The sequence below is a fragment of the Populus alba genome, chromosome 1 (assembly GCF_005239225.2).
Source record: "Populus alba chromosome 1, ASM523922v2, whole genome shotgun sequence".
NCBI classification, from domain to species: domain Eukaryota; kingdom Viridiplantae; phylum Streptophyta; class Magnoliopsida; order Malpighiales; family Salicaceae; genus Populus; species Populus alba.
The window spans coordinates 11,615,930-11,634,385 of NC_133284.1; the positions used below are offsets into that span (position 1 = coordinate 11,615,930).

Here is an 18,456-nt window from a genome sequence, read left to right on the forward strand (position 1 = left end):
TGAAACTAATTTGAAGGTCTCGTTGGGCTTGTGGAATTTCGTAGATAATTTGAGCTCAATTCAATGGTGGGATCAAAAGTTAGGCAAGTTTTCTTCATTCAAATTATTTGGCAACACCAAGCCTCTTCTTAGTTTTGGACCTATCCATCCAGTTCAAAAATATACATACTAGGCTTTCTCGTGTTCCTAATATAATAAATCTGTTGTTGATCAATCAGAACCTCTTGCATTAAGGACTCTCTACTGCCTATGTTGTCACTCATCTGCAGCTGTTTCCTTGCTTTCCTAACACATCTTACTCTGTTGCTTTCTCACCCAAAGGAAGCTGCAACCAATTTTTTTCAGCTGACAGGGTCTTATGCTGCTGAACTTCCCCTGCCGGAGCTGCTACTATTTTTGTAGGCTTACTTTGCCTTTTGCTGCTATGCTTTTTATCTTCCAAGGAACTAAAATGACCAAGTGGTGCCAAAGGATTTTATTCGACAGAAGAAGTTCAATATTGGTGGTGGTTTTCACCTTTATCTTGCCTGGAAAATTAAATGAGGTTGAGAGACTTTTTTTTAGACCAGTTTATGGTTTTTTTGAATCGACAGATTGATTATTGAGGTTTTTAAGGTGTTTCATGTGTTTTTGTTTCAAAATCAATTAAAAAAAAATAAAACTTTGAACCCAAAAACACCTCATCCTGATTTTTCATCCACACGTAAGTGGTTGGAAACTGGACTGGTACTCAATGTAATTTATATTTTTTTTTATTTGATATAAATAAAATGTATTTGTATGATTTATATTAAAAAAAATTGTTTGTAATTAATGAGAAAATATTAACATCTAAGATAAAATATATATGCATAAATCCAAAAGAAATGTGGTATTAAATATCTCAATACTTATCTAAGTAGCATTAACTCTTTCACGGCTTTTAAAGTTAGTAAAAACTAAATAAGGAATCACTGGAACAATTAAATTTATAATTTAATTCTCGGATGTGTGGTTTAAAAATATTGATTTGTTTGTGATTTATTTAAAATTAATGTTTCTAAGAAAGAAAATAAATTATTACTCTTTTGCATTTTCAAGAAAGAATTAAAATAAGAGTTTTTTCTTTACCCAAAGTCTACTCCAAATTGAAAGCAAGCACTCCTTCACTAAGAAGAAGACTTGACGATCACTCCTATAAATAAATATACTTTACTGCGCCCTCTCCCGCAAAATATCAATTATTTTAGGGTTTTTTCTTCGAATCTTGTTCGTTTTAAGTTTTTCTTACGTGCCCATATTTATACATATAAAACCCTAGCTAGTTCAACGTATTGAGATATCTGACGGTTGCTATTTGAAAATTTTCTGGTAGTGCTCTTTTCAGTTTTCTGTTTGATTTTTTCTTCGCTATTCAGTCAGTTTTACATTATCTTGCTCAAAAGAGATCAATCAATTAAGTCTTATCAGCCATGGATGCACGTCAAGATTCTGTGTATTCTGCCAAACTTGCAGAACAGGCGAAACGCTACAACGAGATGTTGGATCACATGAAGTATATTGCAAAGCTTGACTTTGAGTTGACAACCGAGGAGCGGAATTTGCTACGTATTGGATGCAAGAATGTGATGGGCGCAAGAAGAGAATCATGGAGAACGCTGTCATCCATAGAGGAAAAGGAACGAGCCAAAGGGAACGAAGGTGATGCGAAGAGGATCGAGGAGTATAGACGGAAGGTTGAGTCCGAACTCACAAGTATATGCAACGATATCATACAATTGATTGATGATCATCTGCTCCCTTCAACTTCCCTTTGTGAATCCTGTGTCTTCTATCATAGGATGAAGGGAGATTATTTCAGGTATCTAGCAGAACTCAAGGTTGGCATCGAGATGGAGAAGGCTGCTTCAGAGGCGATGAAAGCATATGATATAGGCGTTAAAGCTGCATCCGAGTTGGCTCCTACAAATTTAGTTCGACTGAGCTTGGCTTTGAATTTCTCAGTGTTATTTTATGATATCATGAAGTTTCCTGAGAAGGCTTTCTTTCTTGCTAAGAATGCTTATGATGAGGCTATCCCAGTACTCGAAAATTTGAATAAGGAATCACAGAAAGACAGCATGTTGATATTGGAGATTCTTCTAGACAACGTCAAGTTGTGGAGTTATGACATCTTAGAGAATTGATGAGATGATTCTTATAACAGTTGCAGGAGTTAGTTCTTAGGTTGATGATTTTTAGGTAAAATGCATGCTGTTTCAGTTTTTTTTATCAGATAAGTATGCAATTCTATTTGAGTTGTATCTCAGAACAATTTTGTTTTTAGCATTATTAATGGAAGTGTTCGAGCTTGAACATGATTTTCCAACCTAGCTTTTCTAGAGGACCTAGATTGAATAGCTGTAGGGCTCAAATTTCCCATTGCACGCACAACTAGTCCACTTAAGGTGCTAACAAAAAAAAAATCACTGCAACCCTGTAAGATTTCAGGGAACTTTCTTTGTTGTTTTTGAACAATGAGTTGTGTTTTCAGCTCTTGATCTCTCTAGCAATGTGACTAGAAGATGTTCCTCTTCTAGTATTTTGATACTGTGCTTGTGGCTTTCTGCATCGGAAGGCCTTGAAATAGTTGCTGAATCTGATATTTCCTGCTGCTGATATAATGATTTGTGTATCAACAGTCTTGGTTATCTTGACAGTTACCTTAACACAAGGGCAAAATGGCTTTTTTATTATTATTATTTATTTTCTATATGGTGCTTTTTAAATTAATATTGTGACTGAGCAATAAAGATTAAGGAATGGATTGCCGAGTTCTATGTTAAAAGCAAGTAATGCAACCTGGCTCTGGCTGTCTTGTACACTACTGGGAGCAAAGAGGTGGCTTTGGCTCTTGCAAGTTAAACCTAGAGATTTGTGGCTTCGTGTTCCTCTTCATACTAGCTCTGTGACTAGAACTTGCTTTCTATCATTCTCTGAATGACAAGATAGGTCCCCAAAAAATGAACAGAATAGGAGGAAATTAACTACAGAGGGCATTTCAAAATCACAAACATGTTAGTACTGAAATTTTAACATGGCATATCTATCTCTAGTTGTGAGAAGCCGAGTGATAAAAATGTCTTTGACACAACAAATTATCTTAACCGAATTTGGTGGGCAATGCTTGAAGTTTGGTTCATCATATGGGGCGGCCAAATTACAAGAACTTGCAAGTGCTGCCATCACAAGAAGCTGCGGAAACTCTTTCGTTGTCTGATAGTAGCTTCCCATTGCCTGGTAGGTTTTTCATCAAAATTCTACATCAAGTGTCATGGCAGCTAACTTATGCTCTGTACAAGAAGACAGGACTGTTCAAAGCACGCAGGTAAAAGTCGTCCACGCAAGAGCTAGTCAAGTTATGTGCACAAAACCAAAAACCACTCGTATGGGCAGCAAAAATCAGAAGTTATGAGCAAGATATTTTTTCTGGTAGGACACTGCTTTCCATTCAAAATCGATTAAATGCATTTGAAAGTGCATTGCATTTTATACCTGCATGCAAGGCCCGATTCATACCAGTCCTGCTCAAGCTAACATCTGCAGGTAATCTAATTTTGAGCTTGATGTCTATCATTTTCACTGGACACCGATGAAATGCCATGCTCAATACTCTGGATAGTGAAAACAATTAGCAAGGAGAGATTTAGAAAAACAAGATAAGCTGGTCAAGGAGATACTAGAAGAAAATCAACTGCTAATAAGTTGAGGGATCATTTTCTAATTTTCAAGGAAACAAAAACAAGTCAGCAAAACTGGTGACACCTGATGCTTGAATGCTATTTCTTATTGTCCACAGTACTGGAAAGAAATGGATGAGTAAATCAATCAAAGACAAATACTTCCTAATTTTTGTCAAACCTAACCATAATCTTTGGTGAAATGCTACCACGTCATTGGAGAAATAAGAAAGGAAAAAATACGAATAGAAAGAATGAAATGTACAAGATGAAGAAGATGAGAACTATTCAGAAGATAATGAAGCAGTAAATCAACTGCCTCACACTCAAGGACAGCAGCTTTTCAAATTCCTTGCTGATGTGGGAGGGCAACAGCAATACAATATCAGAACAGGCAGTTGATCCCCAAGGCATTCAATTTTCCAGGTGAACATGTTTGGTGGTCAACGCATTTCAGATACACAAAGCTGGTTAGAAAACTTTACCTGAAGAAGATAGCCATGCAGCCAATCCAGTGTTTGAGGGAATGTTGTGGCTGATATATTGGCAACAGTCAGACCCTGTTCCAAGAAAAACTTGATGTGTTTTAGGAGGAAAAGAAAGGGTGGGGAAATGGTACTTATAGAACTTTCAAACACATAATTAAAGTTCAGAGAAGTCGATCTCAGTCAGCTGGTAGAATGACATTCAGAAACAAATAACACTAAGAATAAAATTATACAGTCACCACCCTATTCTTTCTGTGAGATGTTAGTTGTTTTCTTCATTTCTTTCCTTTGAAGCTCAAGTAACCTTACTAGTAAGAGCATATTTGGACTAAATCATAGATTTGGACAAACCAAAACACTTATCTTTCAAACAGAAAAGAAGAGTCATATATCGAGTAATTGAAATAGATTACCCAGCCTCTCACTTCAATTTAAATGAACCATAATGCTCTCCAGCCCAAATCAAAATCTAGTGCCCAAGCATGACAGTGATTCATGGAATTTGTATATTGCTATGGCCCAAGCATATGATATCATGAATAACAGTTCCCCCAATTTGTCGTCAATAATTTTTGTTGTGCAATTTCACAAAATATGTACCTGATTTCATTGACTTTATTGTCCAAATTAGCTACTTGGCCATGTCGTCAAATACAATAAATCTAAAAACAAGACATCAAAGCAAAACTTGTTCTCTATCAATATCATAATCCAACTTTGAGCACAATATTACTAAATTTAGAATCAGTTATTTCAAAATTATTAATAAAGAAGCAAAGCCACAAAACTCTATTGCATGCTGTTAACCAACAAACACACGTGGAGAAGCAAACCTGTGACTTGAAAGAGCAAAGGTAGTCCTGAATGATTTTCAAATTGGTAATTAACCTATCTTTTTCCTGAAAACATAAAACATGTATATGTAAACACTCTGAATAATGAAAAACAAGACAATCAGATGAACATTTGTGAAATCGGTGAAGAATCAACACAAGGATATGGAATGAAAAAAAATCAATCCTAAAATTCTTTCTAGAAAATCTTGCCTCACTTTTGACCTGAACAAAGGGGCATAAATGTTTCTCTTCGATACTACTACAATATGCTTTTTACCAGGCAGCTGCACAATGGTAAATAATTTATAGGGATACTTATATAACCAATGTATTAAAATTTATATTTTGCGAAGAAAAAACTGAATAAATTTTATATTCTATATTTTTTTTGTTAGCAAGCAAAGTGTTGAAACTAGAAGCTTGTTAGTGAGATGATACTAAGGTAGACTTTTATTTATTGAAGTGAATAAGGAGGTACATGTCCAGCCAGCTTCCATGTATTAAGCAAAACAAAAGTGTTAAGAGGGAAAACGAGAAGCTATTATCTGTCATCTTAATCCAGTCCAGAATTATTTGAACTTGGCAACATCTTGGTTGCTTTTGCAATTTTCTATTGTTGATCCACTTCACAGCGCACGAATATGTCCAGGAGTTACTGCATTTTCCATCGATGCTTGATCTTATTACCATTCATTGTTTTCATCATGCTAACCATTGTGCTAGAATTTTCAAATGCCTTCTATCTTTAAATTTCAAAAACTTGAAAGTGCTTCACCAGAGTCATTGACCATCAATTGACTTATGCTTCTATTTTTGTTTTTGCACTTGAATGAAAAACCATGTTACTTCTACAACTTGCACTAATTAACCACATTTTCAACCAGATCTGTTAAGGTATTGGCTACCAATGAGATAGCCTCTCACATCCCCTAAATTCCCACCCATCCATCCCCAGATATGCATGTACCTGACAATGTGAGGCCTCCTATTTGGAAACCCAAGTTTAATCATGAATTGTCTCATTGATTGTTTGCTAATATTTAACCCTTTTAGCTTACTAAAACTTGGTGAATAGCCTAAGTTTGACATTGGAAAATGACAATAAGAACTCAGCAGCCTTTGGTACCTCAACAGGGCATTTATCACTAAATAAACGAGTTGAGATCCACTCCTCAAGTAATGCCTGCACACGAGAAGAAAAGATGATAGACAAGACAAATAATAAGGATATAAGATTAAATATGCAACCTTGAAAAAGTGAAAAATAATGTGGGAGGGAAGTGGGACAAATATAATTCCAATATAGGAACAATGTACCATCCATTTGATAAATAATGAGGGAAGGGAAGTGGAACTATATAATTCTGATATAGGAACAAGTACCATCCATTTAAATCAAGAATATGAAGAAATTTTTGACACATCAAGAATAGAAGCACAAACCTTATGATCGAATTCAGCCATCTTCAGAACTATTGGTATAATTATTGGTTCAGGACCAGATTTTAAGCTAACAGAAGTCTTTCTATCTCCCTCAAGACCTTTAACAGTTTCACCTGCATGAACAAAAATCCAGGAATGGAAACTGTCACCCTTAAGTCACTCATGCATGCATTCAAACTTGTCATCAAGCAAAATTACAAGTTAGAACTTGTCATCAAGGAAAATTATAAGTTAGAAGAGACTAATAGAATACTGGGCCTGTTATCAAAACCCAGAGTGAGAATTACCTTTATTCTCAACAATGCTTCCAGCTTTATCTCTAGATCCCTGAGAATCCACAACTTTATTCACCTGGTTAACAGATTTCCCTTCTTCTGAGGCCAAATCCCCAAGAGTGCAGTTGATATTTTCAGTATGGTTTCTACTAACACTTGTGGAATTATTTTCCATCTGTCTAGCAGGATCGTCATCTGGAGTCATTGAAACAGGGTTCATCTCAGATTTTTCTGGTATTTTAGCTGGTAATTTATTTTCTTCATCCATCAAGTAAATGCTTGGATCCAAATGTATCCCCTGTCATTATTTGTCAGAAACAACTGCAGATCAGATAAGAGTGCTTGGAAACATTACCATGCCTATCAATCTGATAACAAGCATCTCAAAATATAACAAAATGTTTCCACCAAAAAAAAAAAAAGTGTGTATTAACAAGTCAGTTTAACAGTCATTTCAGTTTTTTTGTTTTAGTCACAACCTAATTGCACCAGATCTGAACACAAATCCTCTCTTGCACTACCTCAACTTAGGCAGCAGCATCAATAGCTGGTCAGAACTACACTTTTTTTCTCTGACTCCCACAGGGAATAACAGAAGGCATAATTTATCATCTTTTCAACATCAATTAGTTCCCAATCATCTTCTTTTCTTTGATAAATTAGGAAAATATTATTGAAAAAAGACTACAAGATTATGGAAGCAGGATAAGAAATCACCCTTAAGTGAAAGTGCAAATGATACAAAATCGAAACAAATTAGCCCTCCTGAGCCATTAAAAGTCAAATAAGTAAGGCCCCTTCAAAAGCCCCAAAAGGAATGTACAACAAGCCCACGGAGACTACACAAACAATTTTACAGTTTCGTTTTATCTGAAGACTCAAATCATTGCAATGGTACCATACTTTTCATGGTATCACAACATAAGACCATTTAATGTATGGTTTGTTAGAATCTTTAGCAAAATGAATGACAGCATGCGTGTAGATGGTGAATATTATACAGCAGAGTGATTAACAAAGAAATAGGTGTTGACTGGAAGTTTTGATGGAACAGTCTAATCTACAACCAACAGAAAAACAGAAAATTAGACATACCTCAATTATTATTGGCTTTCCATCTTTCATTGCTTTCTTCAAATCACCAGCCAAACCTTTGAAGCAAGCATTAAATTAACAAATCAAAAACCCATGCGCTTGCAGAACATCTAGCCAAATTAAAACAATTTCCAGGGGAACAAAGAACACCTTTGAAATCCAAGAAAAAAATTACAACCACCATGAACATGAAACAAGTTGGCGAGGGAAAAGAGAATTATTCAAATAAGAAAGGAGATCAAAGAAGCACGATGGCAAAATTGACAGACTACCTTTACGAACAATTCTGCATTCTCTACAAAATTCAGTGATTAACTCCTCAGAAGAGCTGAATTCTCGTGCCCATACAGGAGTAGAAGCCAATGGTGCACTGACTCAGATAAATAAAAAGAATAAGCGATTTCGTACTGTCCAGAGAATAAAAAGAATAAGCGATTTCGTACTGTCCAGAGAATAAAAAGAATAAGCGCTAGCTAGCATGACCAATAATCTTCATCATAGGATACAATATCATGTACTGGAGACAACAATATAGTGACAAAAAAATTGAAACCTAGTTATATATAGTTTCTGAGTCCTTATTCCAGTCAACAATGTCTATGCTTGTAATAAGGAATCTTCCTTATTACAACTTCCCTTGCTCCTTTTTTGGATGGCTCAGTATGCTGCTGATATTCTTAATTCCTCTAGATAGAAATGCTTCTAACATCAGAAATAGAAACCATGGAATTAAAAATAGAAAGGGAATAAACATACTCAGTTGATGTTCGCAGCAATTCATACACCATATCTGTCTGCGACATTAAAAATAAAAATAAAAACCCATATGTTTCAAAGGCATCAGTATTGAACCCAAACAAATTGATAGATGAAAAGACAATAAGGAAGGCGAGATGCTTCATGGCTAGGTGGAAGGCAGCACCTGTAAGACATTAGGCAAATTCAGCCGTTGTGCGAGTTGGGTAGCTATGGTAGACTTCCCAACACAGGCAGTTCCACAAACAAGGATCACCAAGGGCACTCTTTGATGATGAAATCTAAAAGTATATGACCAGGAAAAAAATAATTTTTTTCTTTTTCAACGTAAAATCAGAAAAAACCTTTCATCTTTGTCATTTAATTTGAAGAAAGTGATAATAAGGCAATAAAACTTCTAGGCACGGATACTGTGGGTAGAGCTCTAAAGTACCTCGTCATCATCTTGTAAAGATTTATGTAATCTTCTCCATACCCCCGCCGCTCCATAAGCTGCAAATAGACTCCTATGTATGAGGAGGGAGGAGGGCGTATGAAACTAAACTAAATCCAATATTCAGAAAAGTCTCAAAAGTATTCTAGTGCTCAGTGTAGTCCGTCCATTACGGCCATAGAAAGAAAATGGCATGCTAAACTCCTCTTATATAGCAGATGATGCCACTTGCTATCCATAGCCACCTAAGAATTGTAAAATAAAAGAAAGAAAGGTCACATACCTTGAATAGATTAGCTTCCAAATCAGACTGAGAGCTGCCAAAATAATACAAGAGGTTGCCCATTAGTTGAAAAACAAGGAAAAAAAAAAATGATCACTGAAAAACCTTCAAATATAGCCATGGGGTACATTTTAGACTTTACCCGACTACTGCATAAAAGGATAAAAAGAAAGAAAAGGGAAGATTGTCATTACACGTCGAGAAGGCTGTTATCAATGAGCAGCTTCTTGAGCTCAAGAGCAATTTTAATAGCTACATGATTCGGTATCTGAAATCACCCACACACAGAATAAAACAAACCCAAAACCTTAGTCACGATCATCTTCTCAAAACCCACAATTCAAATGTAATATTCGGAGAGAAAAACCCAACCAACTGTTCATCATCCACACTACATATATATAGGTAATTCCAGGAAAAAGGAATTTTAATAAAATTGAGGGAGAAGTAAATAGTTGGAGACCTTAGTGACAGTCAACATTCTGCTGAGCAAGAATCTGGATAAAACATAGTAGTGATCAGCGTTATCACCTAACCACACCCTCACCTGTATTTATTTATTTATATATACCAAACAGGAAAATAAAAACAATCAATTGAATTAGATTGAATTAAATAAGGGGTGGTGTCTGTTTTATTTTGGTTTTCAGGAGCAAGAACAAAGGGGGGCTGACCTTGACAAAGTCATATTTAGAGGAAGCATTTCGGGAAGAGAAACTTGGGAAAGAAGAGAATCGTTTGTTGTTTCCGGAGTGATCGAAGCCGTCTTCTTCTTCATCATCTTCTACGCCACTGTTGTGATTGCTGTAATTAGGGCTTGTTGATATCACCACTTCCTTCCCTTTTCTCATCTTCAATATTATTCACTATCACCGCTGCTGTATAAAAATGTTAAACAAGACTTCACTGCTTTCTGTCTCCGATCTCCGATCTCTTTCTTTCCTCCTCTGCCACGGACGCTGATGTTAAAACTCCCTCCCTCATAAGAATTTTAGGCACGGTTGGTCAAACCTTCAATTTTTAAACTTCACTACTAGTTAATTCAGGGGTGCAGTAGTGTTTATTTTTTAAAATATTTTTTAATTAAAAATATATTAAAATATATTTTTTTAATTTTTAAAAAAATTATTTTTTATATTATCATATTAAAATAATTTAAAAATAAAAAAAAAATAATTTTAAATTTTAAAAATACTGTTTTGAATGACGCTCCAAACAACTTCTAAGAGAGATTTTTTTTTTTATATATACAAAATCAAAACTTCTACTTTGTTTGGAATTCACGTTGAACGTATTTTTTTGTTAAAATTTTTTAAAAAATGCTTTAAATTAATTATTTTTAATATTTTTAAATTATTTTAATAAGTTAATTTTAAAAATAAATATTTTAATTTATTTTTTTAAAAAAAATAAAAATAATTCTTATCACGACATGGAAAGCATAAGTAAAGATAGGATTGAAACAAGATAGATTTTTAGAGTATTTTAATTGATTTGTTTGTTTTTTTATTTTAAAAAAAATTATTTTTTTTGTTTTAATTTAATATTTTTTTAGTGTTTTCAGATATTTTTAATACGCTGGTATTAAAAATAATTTTTAAAAAAATAAAAAAAAATATTATTTTAATATATTTTTTTAAAAAATATATTTTTGAAAACAACCACCATCACACTTTTAAAAAGATTTACACCTAACCTGTCAATCCAAAAACTGGTTTACCAACTTGGTAAATTAATTTGGTTTTTTCCAAAAGACCCAGCCAGATAAACAAACGAGGAAGAAGAAAACACTCGAAATAACTAAATAGAATCGACCGATTTTTTGGAGACTCAATGAATCATTTGATCGGCTATAACACACCCCTCTTTAACAATTAAAATTCTTGTACATTTGTTCCTGACTACGAGATCTAAAAAAAAGGTATGTGGTGCGCAGAAAAAGCACAGCATATGTCTTTTGATTTAGAAATTAAATAAAATTAAGACGTGCGATGATTCTATTGTACGTGGATATTTTTTTTTATAAATTATTATTGATTAAAATAGTTAGTTTTTTTATAAATTTTTTAATTTGATTTTTTACTTTCTCTTTTTTGGCATGATTGAGCACTTCTCAGCTAAAACTAATAGTCAATCACATAAATTTTTTTAAGAAATAATGAAATTAAAATATAAAATATCAAAGTAAAAAATATGGAGAAACTATATGGTAATGATTGATTCCTATTATAAATTCAAATTTGATATCAAACTTTTTTTTTTTATTTTTCAACTTATTTTTTATCAGAAGAGAGAGATATTCATCAAAAACTAACGCAGAAAAAAAAAGTTATCGTTGACACCAATTTTAATCATCAAAATAGTTGAAATTAGTATTAATGGGATCCATTCGATGAAGATAATCTTGTAGTGGTTGTTTTTAGCCTAGGTAAAAAATCATATCTAAGTCAAGAATAAAAAATTTTATTCGGGTTGATTTTTTAATTTAGATCTCCTTTTCTTTAGTTTATTATGTTGATAAGTTGATTTATTTATGTTTTAAGAGTTTTTTCCAAGTTAAAATGGGTGTTTTCGGTAAAAAAAAAACTCATAGGCTTGATTTTTCAGCCATTACAGTGGTGACCAGATCCTAGATTAACAAATAACATGTTATTTACCGTAACATGCGACGAGTATGCCTCCTTTTTTCTCAAAAATAATTGAGGTGGATTAAATTAAGAAAAATAAAAGATTTACAAGCCCAGGCACTTAGCCATGGGCCCGTGCTCTGTTGGGCTATATTTTGATTATTTTTTTTTATATTTAGGTTAACTATAAATTTATGGGGAAAAAAAAAATTAAACTCGATTAAATTTATAATCTAGATTACAAGTTTGCTGAGTTAGGCCACAACATCGATCTATGTATTTTTTTTGTTTAATGAATTATTTATGTCCCTCAATTTTTTTTTTTTAAAAAAGTAATTTTATCCTTTGTTATATAGATTTTTTTTATTAAACTTAAAACCAAAAAAATACAATTTGATTCTTTAATATCAATAATCTAATTATTTTTAAAACATCAACAAGTTTGGGTTAACAGTATTTTTTCCACATGGAATAGCAACCTGCTCTGTAATGGCTCACAGGATGTGAGGAATCTCAAATTATGTTCATAAGATGATTGGCTTGGATCAACATTCAATCGTGATTTGAATTGCCAGAAGCCCAATTACCACGAAAGTTTTCAAATCGATGCAAACTCCATTAACAGTCTTTCCAAAAATCGACGAAGCTACCACTAATGCTTGACAACTTTAGCTATAATTAGATTACTTTCCAAGCAATACGTGTAATAAATCATAAACCTGAACCGGGAAATAAGCTGTGCATTGTGTATTCAACATTCTGAAGACCAGTTATCCAGGTCTAATTACAGAATGAATAGTTGGTATTTCGTTTGATAGAACACCTGATCCCTTTCCATGCAACGACGGAAGCATAATATAACCTCTCAACATCATGTTCACCGCCTACAAGAACATAGATGATTACAAGATCATACAGCATTTCAAAACAAAATCAGGAACCCTCAAAAAGTAGCTGTGTGAATCATCTGCGTATAATGATCGAGGCGTGGATTCTTCTTGAAAAATTTGCCTCCTTTCTTTCCCATGCCAGTCCCCATAAGACTTGATGCAAGAAGAGATCTGGTATCTGGCCTCCATCTCAACTCCTTGAGAACAGAGAAAAAGGTTGAAAGAGCTGGAGAGACTTCACCATCCTTTATGTTCTTGCACGACTCTATTCTAAAATGTTGAAGTTCATTCCAGGTAAGAAGTACTGATTCCAAGCCTTCTGTTGTCAGCAAGGAGCATCCTTCCAGAGACAATAGCTTTACCTTCCTGTAAAATAATGAAGTACACGCAACCATTGATATCCCAACCATGTAAACTTCACTATACAATGATAGCCCATAAACATCAACTGGCTACAGCATAGTCTTCCAATCATAGGTGTTTGCCAAGTAGATTATTCAATCCAAGTAATTGTCAAAACGCCAGTCCATCAACCATCAAATAAGCTTCACTGTAAAATTATAGGCTTTCTTTTCCTGTGCAATTGAACCAATGAATTATTTCGCTTTTCTTGTCTTTGCCCTGTCGAGCTAAATCTACACTGGGATTTTTCTTGTGACTGTTAGACTAAGTTATTAATAGAATTGCATCAATTTCTTATACAATTTTGGCGCAGTCATCATTGCTGCAGAGAATCTAGCATTCAGATGCATCTAACAGTAATCAAAAGTCAGTACTGTCACTAATTTCAAATCCAACAGCACTAGTTATGTGACTTTGAAATTCTAGTTGAGGGTACTTCTCAAAGTATTTTTTATTTGAAAAAATATCAAAATATATATATTTTCTAAAATTCACATTAAAATGATCTAAAAAACAAAAAAATAATAATTTGAAGCTAAATCTCTTTCAAAAATATGATTGGATGACAATGCAAAACACCACCTAAGTGCGTGAGTGTGGCACATCCAGACAGGCAGTTAAATACAAATGATTCAATATCATTTTCAACTTCGTAAGCCAGAGCATGTCAACTATGCAAATTATTGGAACAGCTAAAAAAGCATGTACGAACTTTAATGGATGTACAACAGAAGTTCATCTGCAATAATTCAAGAGCCTCTGTAATTGTTAATATGTACCCTGAAGGACTGCAATAATTGAATACCTTACAACCATTACCAGGCATCGAAAGCAATCAAAAAAACTTTAAACAACTCATTACCTGCAAATACTTGCCATGCTAAACATATCATTATCCAATCCCCAACAGTCCTGAACAACAATCTCCCTCACAGCTTCGCACACCTTAAACAAGGCTTTGAGGCTCTTTTTATCTCTCAATTGACACTTCCGCAAATGCAACCTCTCAAGAGCTGGACAGCAACCCAAATACTCATCCGGCCCTGGGCTGGGATCAATCCTCTTACACGATAAAAACCTCAAAGTCTTCAAATTCTCACAGTATGAAAGCCCAGCCAACCACCCACAATCCATCCTATGATCGCAAATAGTGAGTTCCTCAAGCATCTGACAACATTGTCCAATGGCCTTAATCCCATCAAAACTACCCTCACACCCACTCAACTCAAGCTTCACTAACCTCTTACAGCCTTGAGCCAAAATCGTTAACCCAATATCCGAAACCAAAGAACCATAAAATCCATCCACATTTCCAACAAGTTTCAGAATTTGCAAATTCATACAAGCAGCAATCCCGCGCAAGGCATCATCATTACACTTATGTAACTCCAATTCTTGCAATGTCAAACAATCTTCAGCAAAACTTAACAACCCTAATTCACTGGCACCAACCACTACAAGCTTTCTCAAATTCGGACAACCTGAAACGAGAACTCTAAGTCCTCTATCAACAACCTCAACAGGCAACAAATTCTCTTCGCAAACACGCCAATCCGGTAAAAACCCAGAAACCCCAGAATTTATATCCATCTGAAAAACCCTATGACTCAACCGGACACAGCAATCATGGGGTCTAACAACACATCCATTAAGCAAATCCACATGGGTCAAATTTGGGAATCTTGAAAGTAAACGGCCAGACTCAAGAAACTCCCATTCTAAAACCTTTAAAGACCTAACAAGCCGGCCTTGGAGATTAAGCCACCGTTTACAAACAAGTGAATTAGGGTTTCTTTGAGAATCAGGCAATTTAGAGAGGATTTTTAAGAGGAGATCATCACCTAAGAGAAGTGTACGGTCAATATCGGGGAGATTGGAGATGAGGGTTCCTGTTTTGACTTTGAGTTTGGCGTTGGGGTCTGCTTGTTGTCGTTGCTGTTGCTGTTGCTGTTGCTGTTGCTGTTGATGCTGTTGTGGTGTGGTTGTGGGTGTTGGCGTTGGCGGGCTAGAGACAGACTGGAGCTGCATAGCGAATAAAGCATGCTTCAATGGTTTTGTGTTTTTGAGCCACAGGTGTGACCACCTTGGTGGTCTCTTCTTCTTCTTCAACGTTTTATCGGTTAAAAACGACATCGTTTCCGTGGTTGCTTGTTGGTGGCGGCAGTAGTTTTAACGGTAAAAAACGCATGTCTGTGAGGTTTGTCTCTGTGGGAGTGCTGACTGACTTTCTGGTAATAATGGCTCTCAGGGATTCGGAGGTGGCGGATGAAGGAATTGAACGAGTGTAGTTGTGATTTTTTGTTTTTGTTTTTATTTGTTTTTGGGGACTGCCGCTTTTTTTTGTTTTTTATGTGAAGATTTGAAATGGGTGTCCTCTGCTCTGCCCACACCTCTCTTCTCGCTGACTGTTTGTTGCGATTATTTTCCTTTTTCTTCCAGTCTACCCGAAGACCGTAGTGATCCTCAAAACAACCACGCATTGGATTGTTTATTTCAGTATTTTAAAAATATTTTTAAAAACATTTAATTTTTTTTATTAATTTCAGATTAATATGTTTAGAGTGTTTTAAAATTATTTTAATGTGTTGATACCAAAAATAATTTTTTAAAAAATAAAAATATTATTGACATGTATTTTGACATAAAAAAATTATTTAAAAAACAATCATAATTATATTTATAAATAAATAATTAAAATTAAATCTTTAATTTTCTTTTTTATTATCTAATAATTCTTCAATAAAACAAAATACGGTAGCATGATACAATCACCTTAACCAATTAAAGATTATAAAATAAGAATCATTTATATATATATATTGTTTTTCTTCACAGCAATTACTTGGATTCAATGACAAGTGACTTCATTAAAAATACGGTACAAATTATATTTTAAAATATTAAAAAAATAAAAAAAAAATCATTTTTTTTTAAGAATAAAATTTTAAAACGCAATTCAAAACCACCCAAGTACATCTTCAAAAGATAGAACGAAGTCAAGTACTAATTTGGTGGGACTTTTTGTTTTTTTTGGTCTGTTTGGTGATCTGATAAGGGATTCATAATATTGATTACAAAGTCATCCCTTACTTCAGTAAATGATTGATTACGTTACTCGTGGAATTTTGAGCTCTGCTCGTCTGTGGATAGCTTGTACGAAGCCTAGGCATCATCTCTCCCTCCCTCCCTGAAGGATTGTTGGAGTGTGGTGTAAATTTTAAAAATTAAAATTTATTTTATAATTTTAAATTGTTTTAATACAATGATATTAAAAATAATTTTTAAAAAATAAAAAAATATTTTAATATATTTATATATAAAAAGTACTTTAAATTGTTATCACTATTATAATCTCAAATACACAGTTGACACTGCACCAAAAATAACTACTGATTTTATTATTACATCCTTTTATATCTAATGGAGTACAATCAAAATCACATTTATAAGTATTATATGTAAATTGATTCTTTTAAAGTGTGTTTTAAAAAAATACATTAAAAAATATTTTTTTATATTTTAAAAAATATTTTTAATATTAAAAGTTTAAAATAATATGAAAATAAAAAAAAAATTTAAAATAAAGAAAAAAATTTAAATATTTTTTAAAATAATTTTAAAATACAAAAACAAACTGATAAGATAAAAACAGAAAATTAAAAAAAAATATATGAAAAGTTAACCATCTATTGGAAATTTCCTTTAAAAAAAATAAAGCGATGCACGAAATAATCCATAGCTAGCAGCCTTGGGTGACCTCAATTTCATGATTCATGATGCATTCGCGTGGTGGGCTCATAACCGTTAAAATTTGTATCTCATGCGTATTAAAATTAATGGTTTTTGGCATTGTGGTGGAAAAGTGCTTTTTTAAAAAATTAAAAAAAATTTTTTTTCTTTAAGTTAATATATTTTTGATGTTTTCAAATTATTTTGATGTACTGATTTCAAAAATAATTTTTTAAAAAATAAAAAAAACATTATTGAACATGCTTTTTTAAATGGAAAAACACTTTGAAAAGCAACAGTAACCACACTCCCAAACACGCACTTAATTCCTCTCACGGTTCGAGAGCGAGCAAGTGCATGATTTTTCAAGTATTTTTCTCATTAGTATTAACAAAGAATATATATATTTTTTACAATCTTTTTAATACCGTTTTATCCAATTCATTGTTATTATATTTCTTGTCAGAGCATAAATTGATTCATGACTTTATAATTAAAATATATTTTTATGAAAATTCAATCAATCTGTTTGAAAATGTGTAATTATAGTTGTTTTTTAAAATATTTTTTGTATTGAAATACATTAAAATAATATTTTTTTTATTTTTAAAAATTATTTTATAATCAGTGCATCAAAACAACCTAAAATATAAAAAAATTAAATTTATTTAAAATAAAAATTAACCTATATTTCCAAACACAGCTGGATGGATGCCTTGCTCAGATTCCATGAAGGAATGCATGTCCTGAATTTTTAAAATGATGATGGGATCTCAAAAAAGCGATTTGTTGGAACTTGGCATGCACGGGAGAATATCAACACAAAAGAAGTACAAGTTCATAATACCAAGACATGGCGCCCACGTCATTCCTAAGTACTAGCTTTCTTTTCCCTTCCCAGCAAGCTCTGTTTTTAGGTCTCTATCGTGGAACTTCGCCACTTGTGCCATAAAGTTTTCTTCAAAGGCTATACCATAAGATTTAGCTCTTTTTTTAGATAACCTTTTTTTTTCTACCCTTGGCCTCAAAATAAGGTATTTTGCTCTCATTTCCTCACTCTTATGCTTAAGGTAATTCTTGTCTTTCTAATTGGTGGCAATTTTACAACAATTGCTACCACTTAGAAGGATCTACTTATAATTATATTTTTAACATAAATATCATGTAAAAGTAATTTGAAATTCTTGAACTTGATTCGTAATTATTCCTTGAGTCAATCATATTAAAATCTAAAAAATCACTAATCATGAACTTTTTTATAATAACAACTTCAACCTTGAATTATTTTATGCAAAGCTTTTCAAAGTGCTTTTACACTATTTATTATCTAGTTTATTTAAGATGTGGTTCTTGTACATGAAATCACTTGGATTTCATATGTTAAAAGTTACCACAATAATGAAATCAAATTTATTATTTGTGTTTTTTCTTGATAATAATTTATCTAAGTTTAAGGTAGTCAAATCTAACAATATTTTTTATTGTCATCTCTTAAAGTTCA

General features: G+C 33.2%; 3 protein-coding genes across 7 annotated transcripts; 1 reads left to right on the forward strand and 2 right to left on the reverse strand.

Annotated features, from left to right (window-relative positions):
* The first annotated feature begins 1,294 nt into the window (after positions 1–1,294).
* Positions 1,295–2,617, forward strand: LOC118038672 (14-3-3-like protein D). The gene has a single exon (XM_035045099.2). It carries the CDS (start codon positions 1,452–1,454, stop codon positions 2,163–2,165), a length of 714 nt encoding a protein of 237 aa, XP_034900990.1. The 5' UTR covers positions 1,295–1,451; the 3' UTR covers positions 2,166–2,617.
* Positions 2,618–2,982: 365 nt separating this feature from the next.
* On the reverse strand, positions 2,983–10,330 carry LOC118038654 (uncharacterized). Of its 5 annotated transcripts, none has more exons than XR_004685797.2 (16): positions 9,982–10,330; positions 9,771–9,854; positions 9,502–9,575; positions 9,308–9,341; positions 9,025–9,083; positions 8,758–8,872; positions 8,592–8,629; positions 8,108–8,205; positions 7,836–7,891; positions 6,753–7,038; positions 6,466–6,578; positions 6,149–6,205; positions 5,020–5,085; positions 4,184–4,258; positions 3,514–3,632; positions 2,983–3,278 (listed from the first exon to the last, which is right to left on the reverse strand). XR_004685797.2 is itself a non-coding variant. In XM_035045081.2 (16 exons), exons 1-15 carry the CDS (start codon positions 10,156–10,158, stop codon positions 3,570–3,572), a joined length of 1,395 nt encoding a protein of 464 aa, XP_034900972.1. In that variant the 5' UTR covers positions 10,159–10,330; the 3' UTR covers positions 2,983–3,278; positions 3,538–3,569. The 5 variants fall into 5 exon arrangements, 3 of the variants coding, with proteins under 3 accessions (XP_034900972.1, XP_034900973.1, XP_073262100.1); XR_004685798.2 differs by having other exon boundaries at positions 2,983–3,311; XM_035045081.2 differs by having other exon boundaries at positions 3,538–3,632.
* A 2,324-nt stretch (positions 10,331–12,654) lies between these two features.
* LOC118038658 (F-box protein At5g07670) lies at positions 12,655–15,635 on the reverse strand. The gene is made up of 2 exons (XM_035045084.2): positions 14,089–15,635; positions 12,655–13,190 (listed from the first exon to the last, which is right to left on the reverse strand). Exons 1-2 carry the CDS (start codon positions 15,357–15,359, stop codon positions 12,878–12,880), a joined length of 1,584 nt encoding a protein of 527 aa, XP_034900975.1. The 5' UTR covers positions 15,360–15,635; the 3' UTR covers positions 12,655–12,877.
* Positions 15,636–18,456: the final 2,821 nt, after the last annotated feature.

Coding starts and splice junctions, on each gene's coding strand:
- LOC118038672 (XM_035045099.2), top strand. CDS start 1,452: ATGGATGCACGTCAAGATTCTGTGTATTCTGCCAAACTTGCAGAACAG.
- LOC118038658 (XM_035045084.2), bottom strand. CDS start 15,359: ATGTCGTTTTTAACCGATAAAACGTTGAAGAAGAAGAAGAGACCACCA. Junction 13,191..14,088: donor AGCATGGCAAGTATTTGCAG/GTAATGAGTTGT, acceptor ATTATTTTACAG/GAAGGTAAAGCTATTGTCTC.
- LOC118038654 (XM_035045081.2), bottom strand. CDS start 10,158: ATGAGAAAAGGGAAGGAAGTGGTGATATCAACAAGCCCTAATTACAGC. Junction 9,576..9,770: donor GAATGTTGACTGTCACTAAG/GTCTCCAACTAT, acceptor GGGTGATTTCAG/ATACCGAATCATGTAGCTAT. Junction 6,579..6,752: donor AAGCATTGTTGAGAATAAAG/GTAATTCTCACT, acceptor TTGTTCATGCAG/GTGAAACTGTTAAAGGTCTT.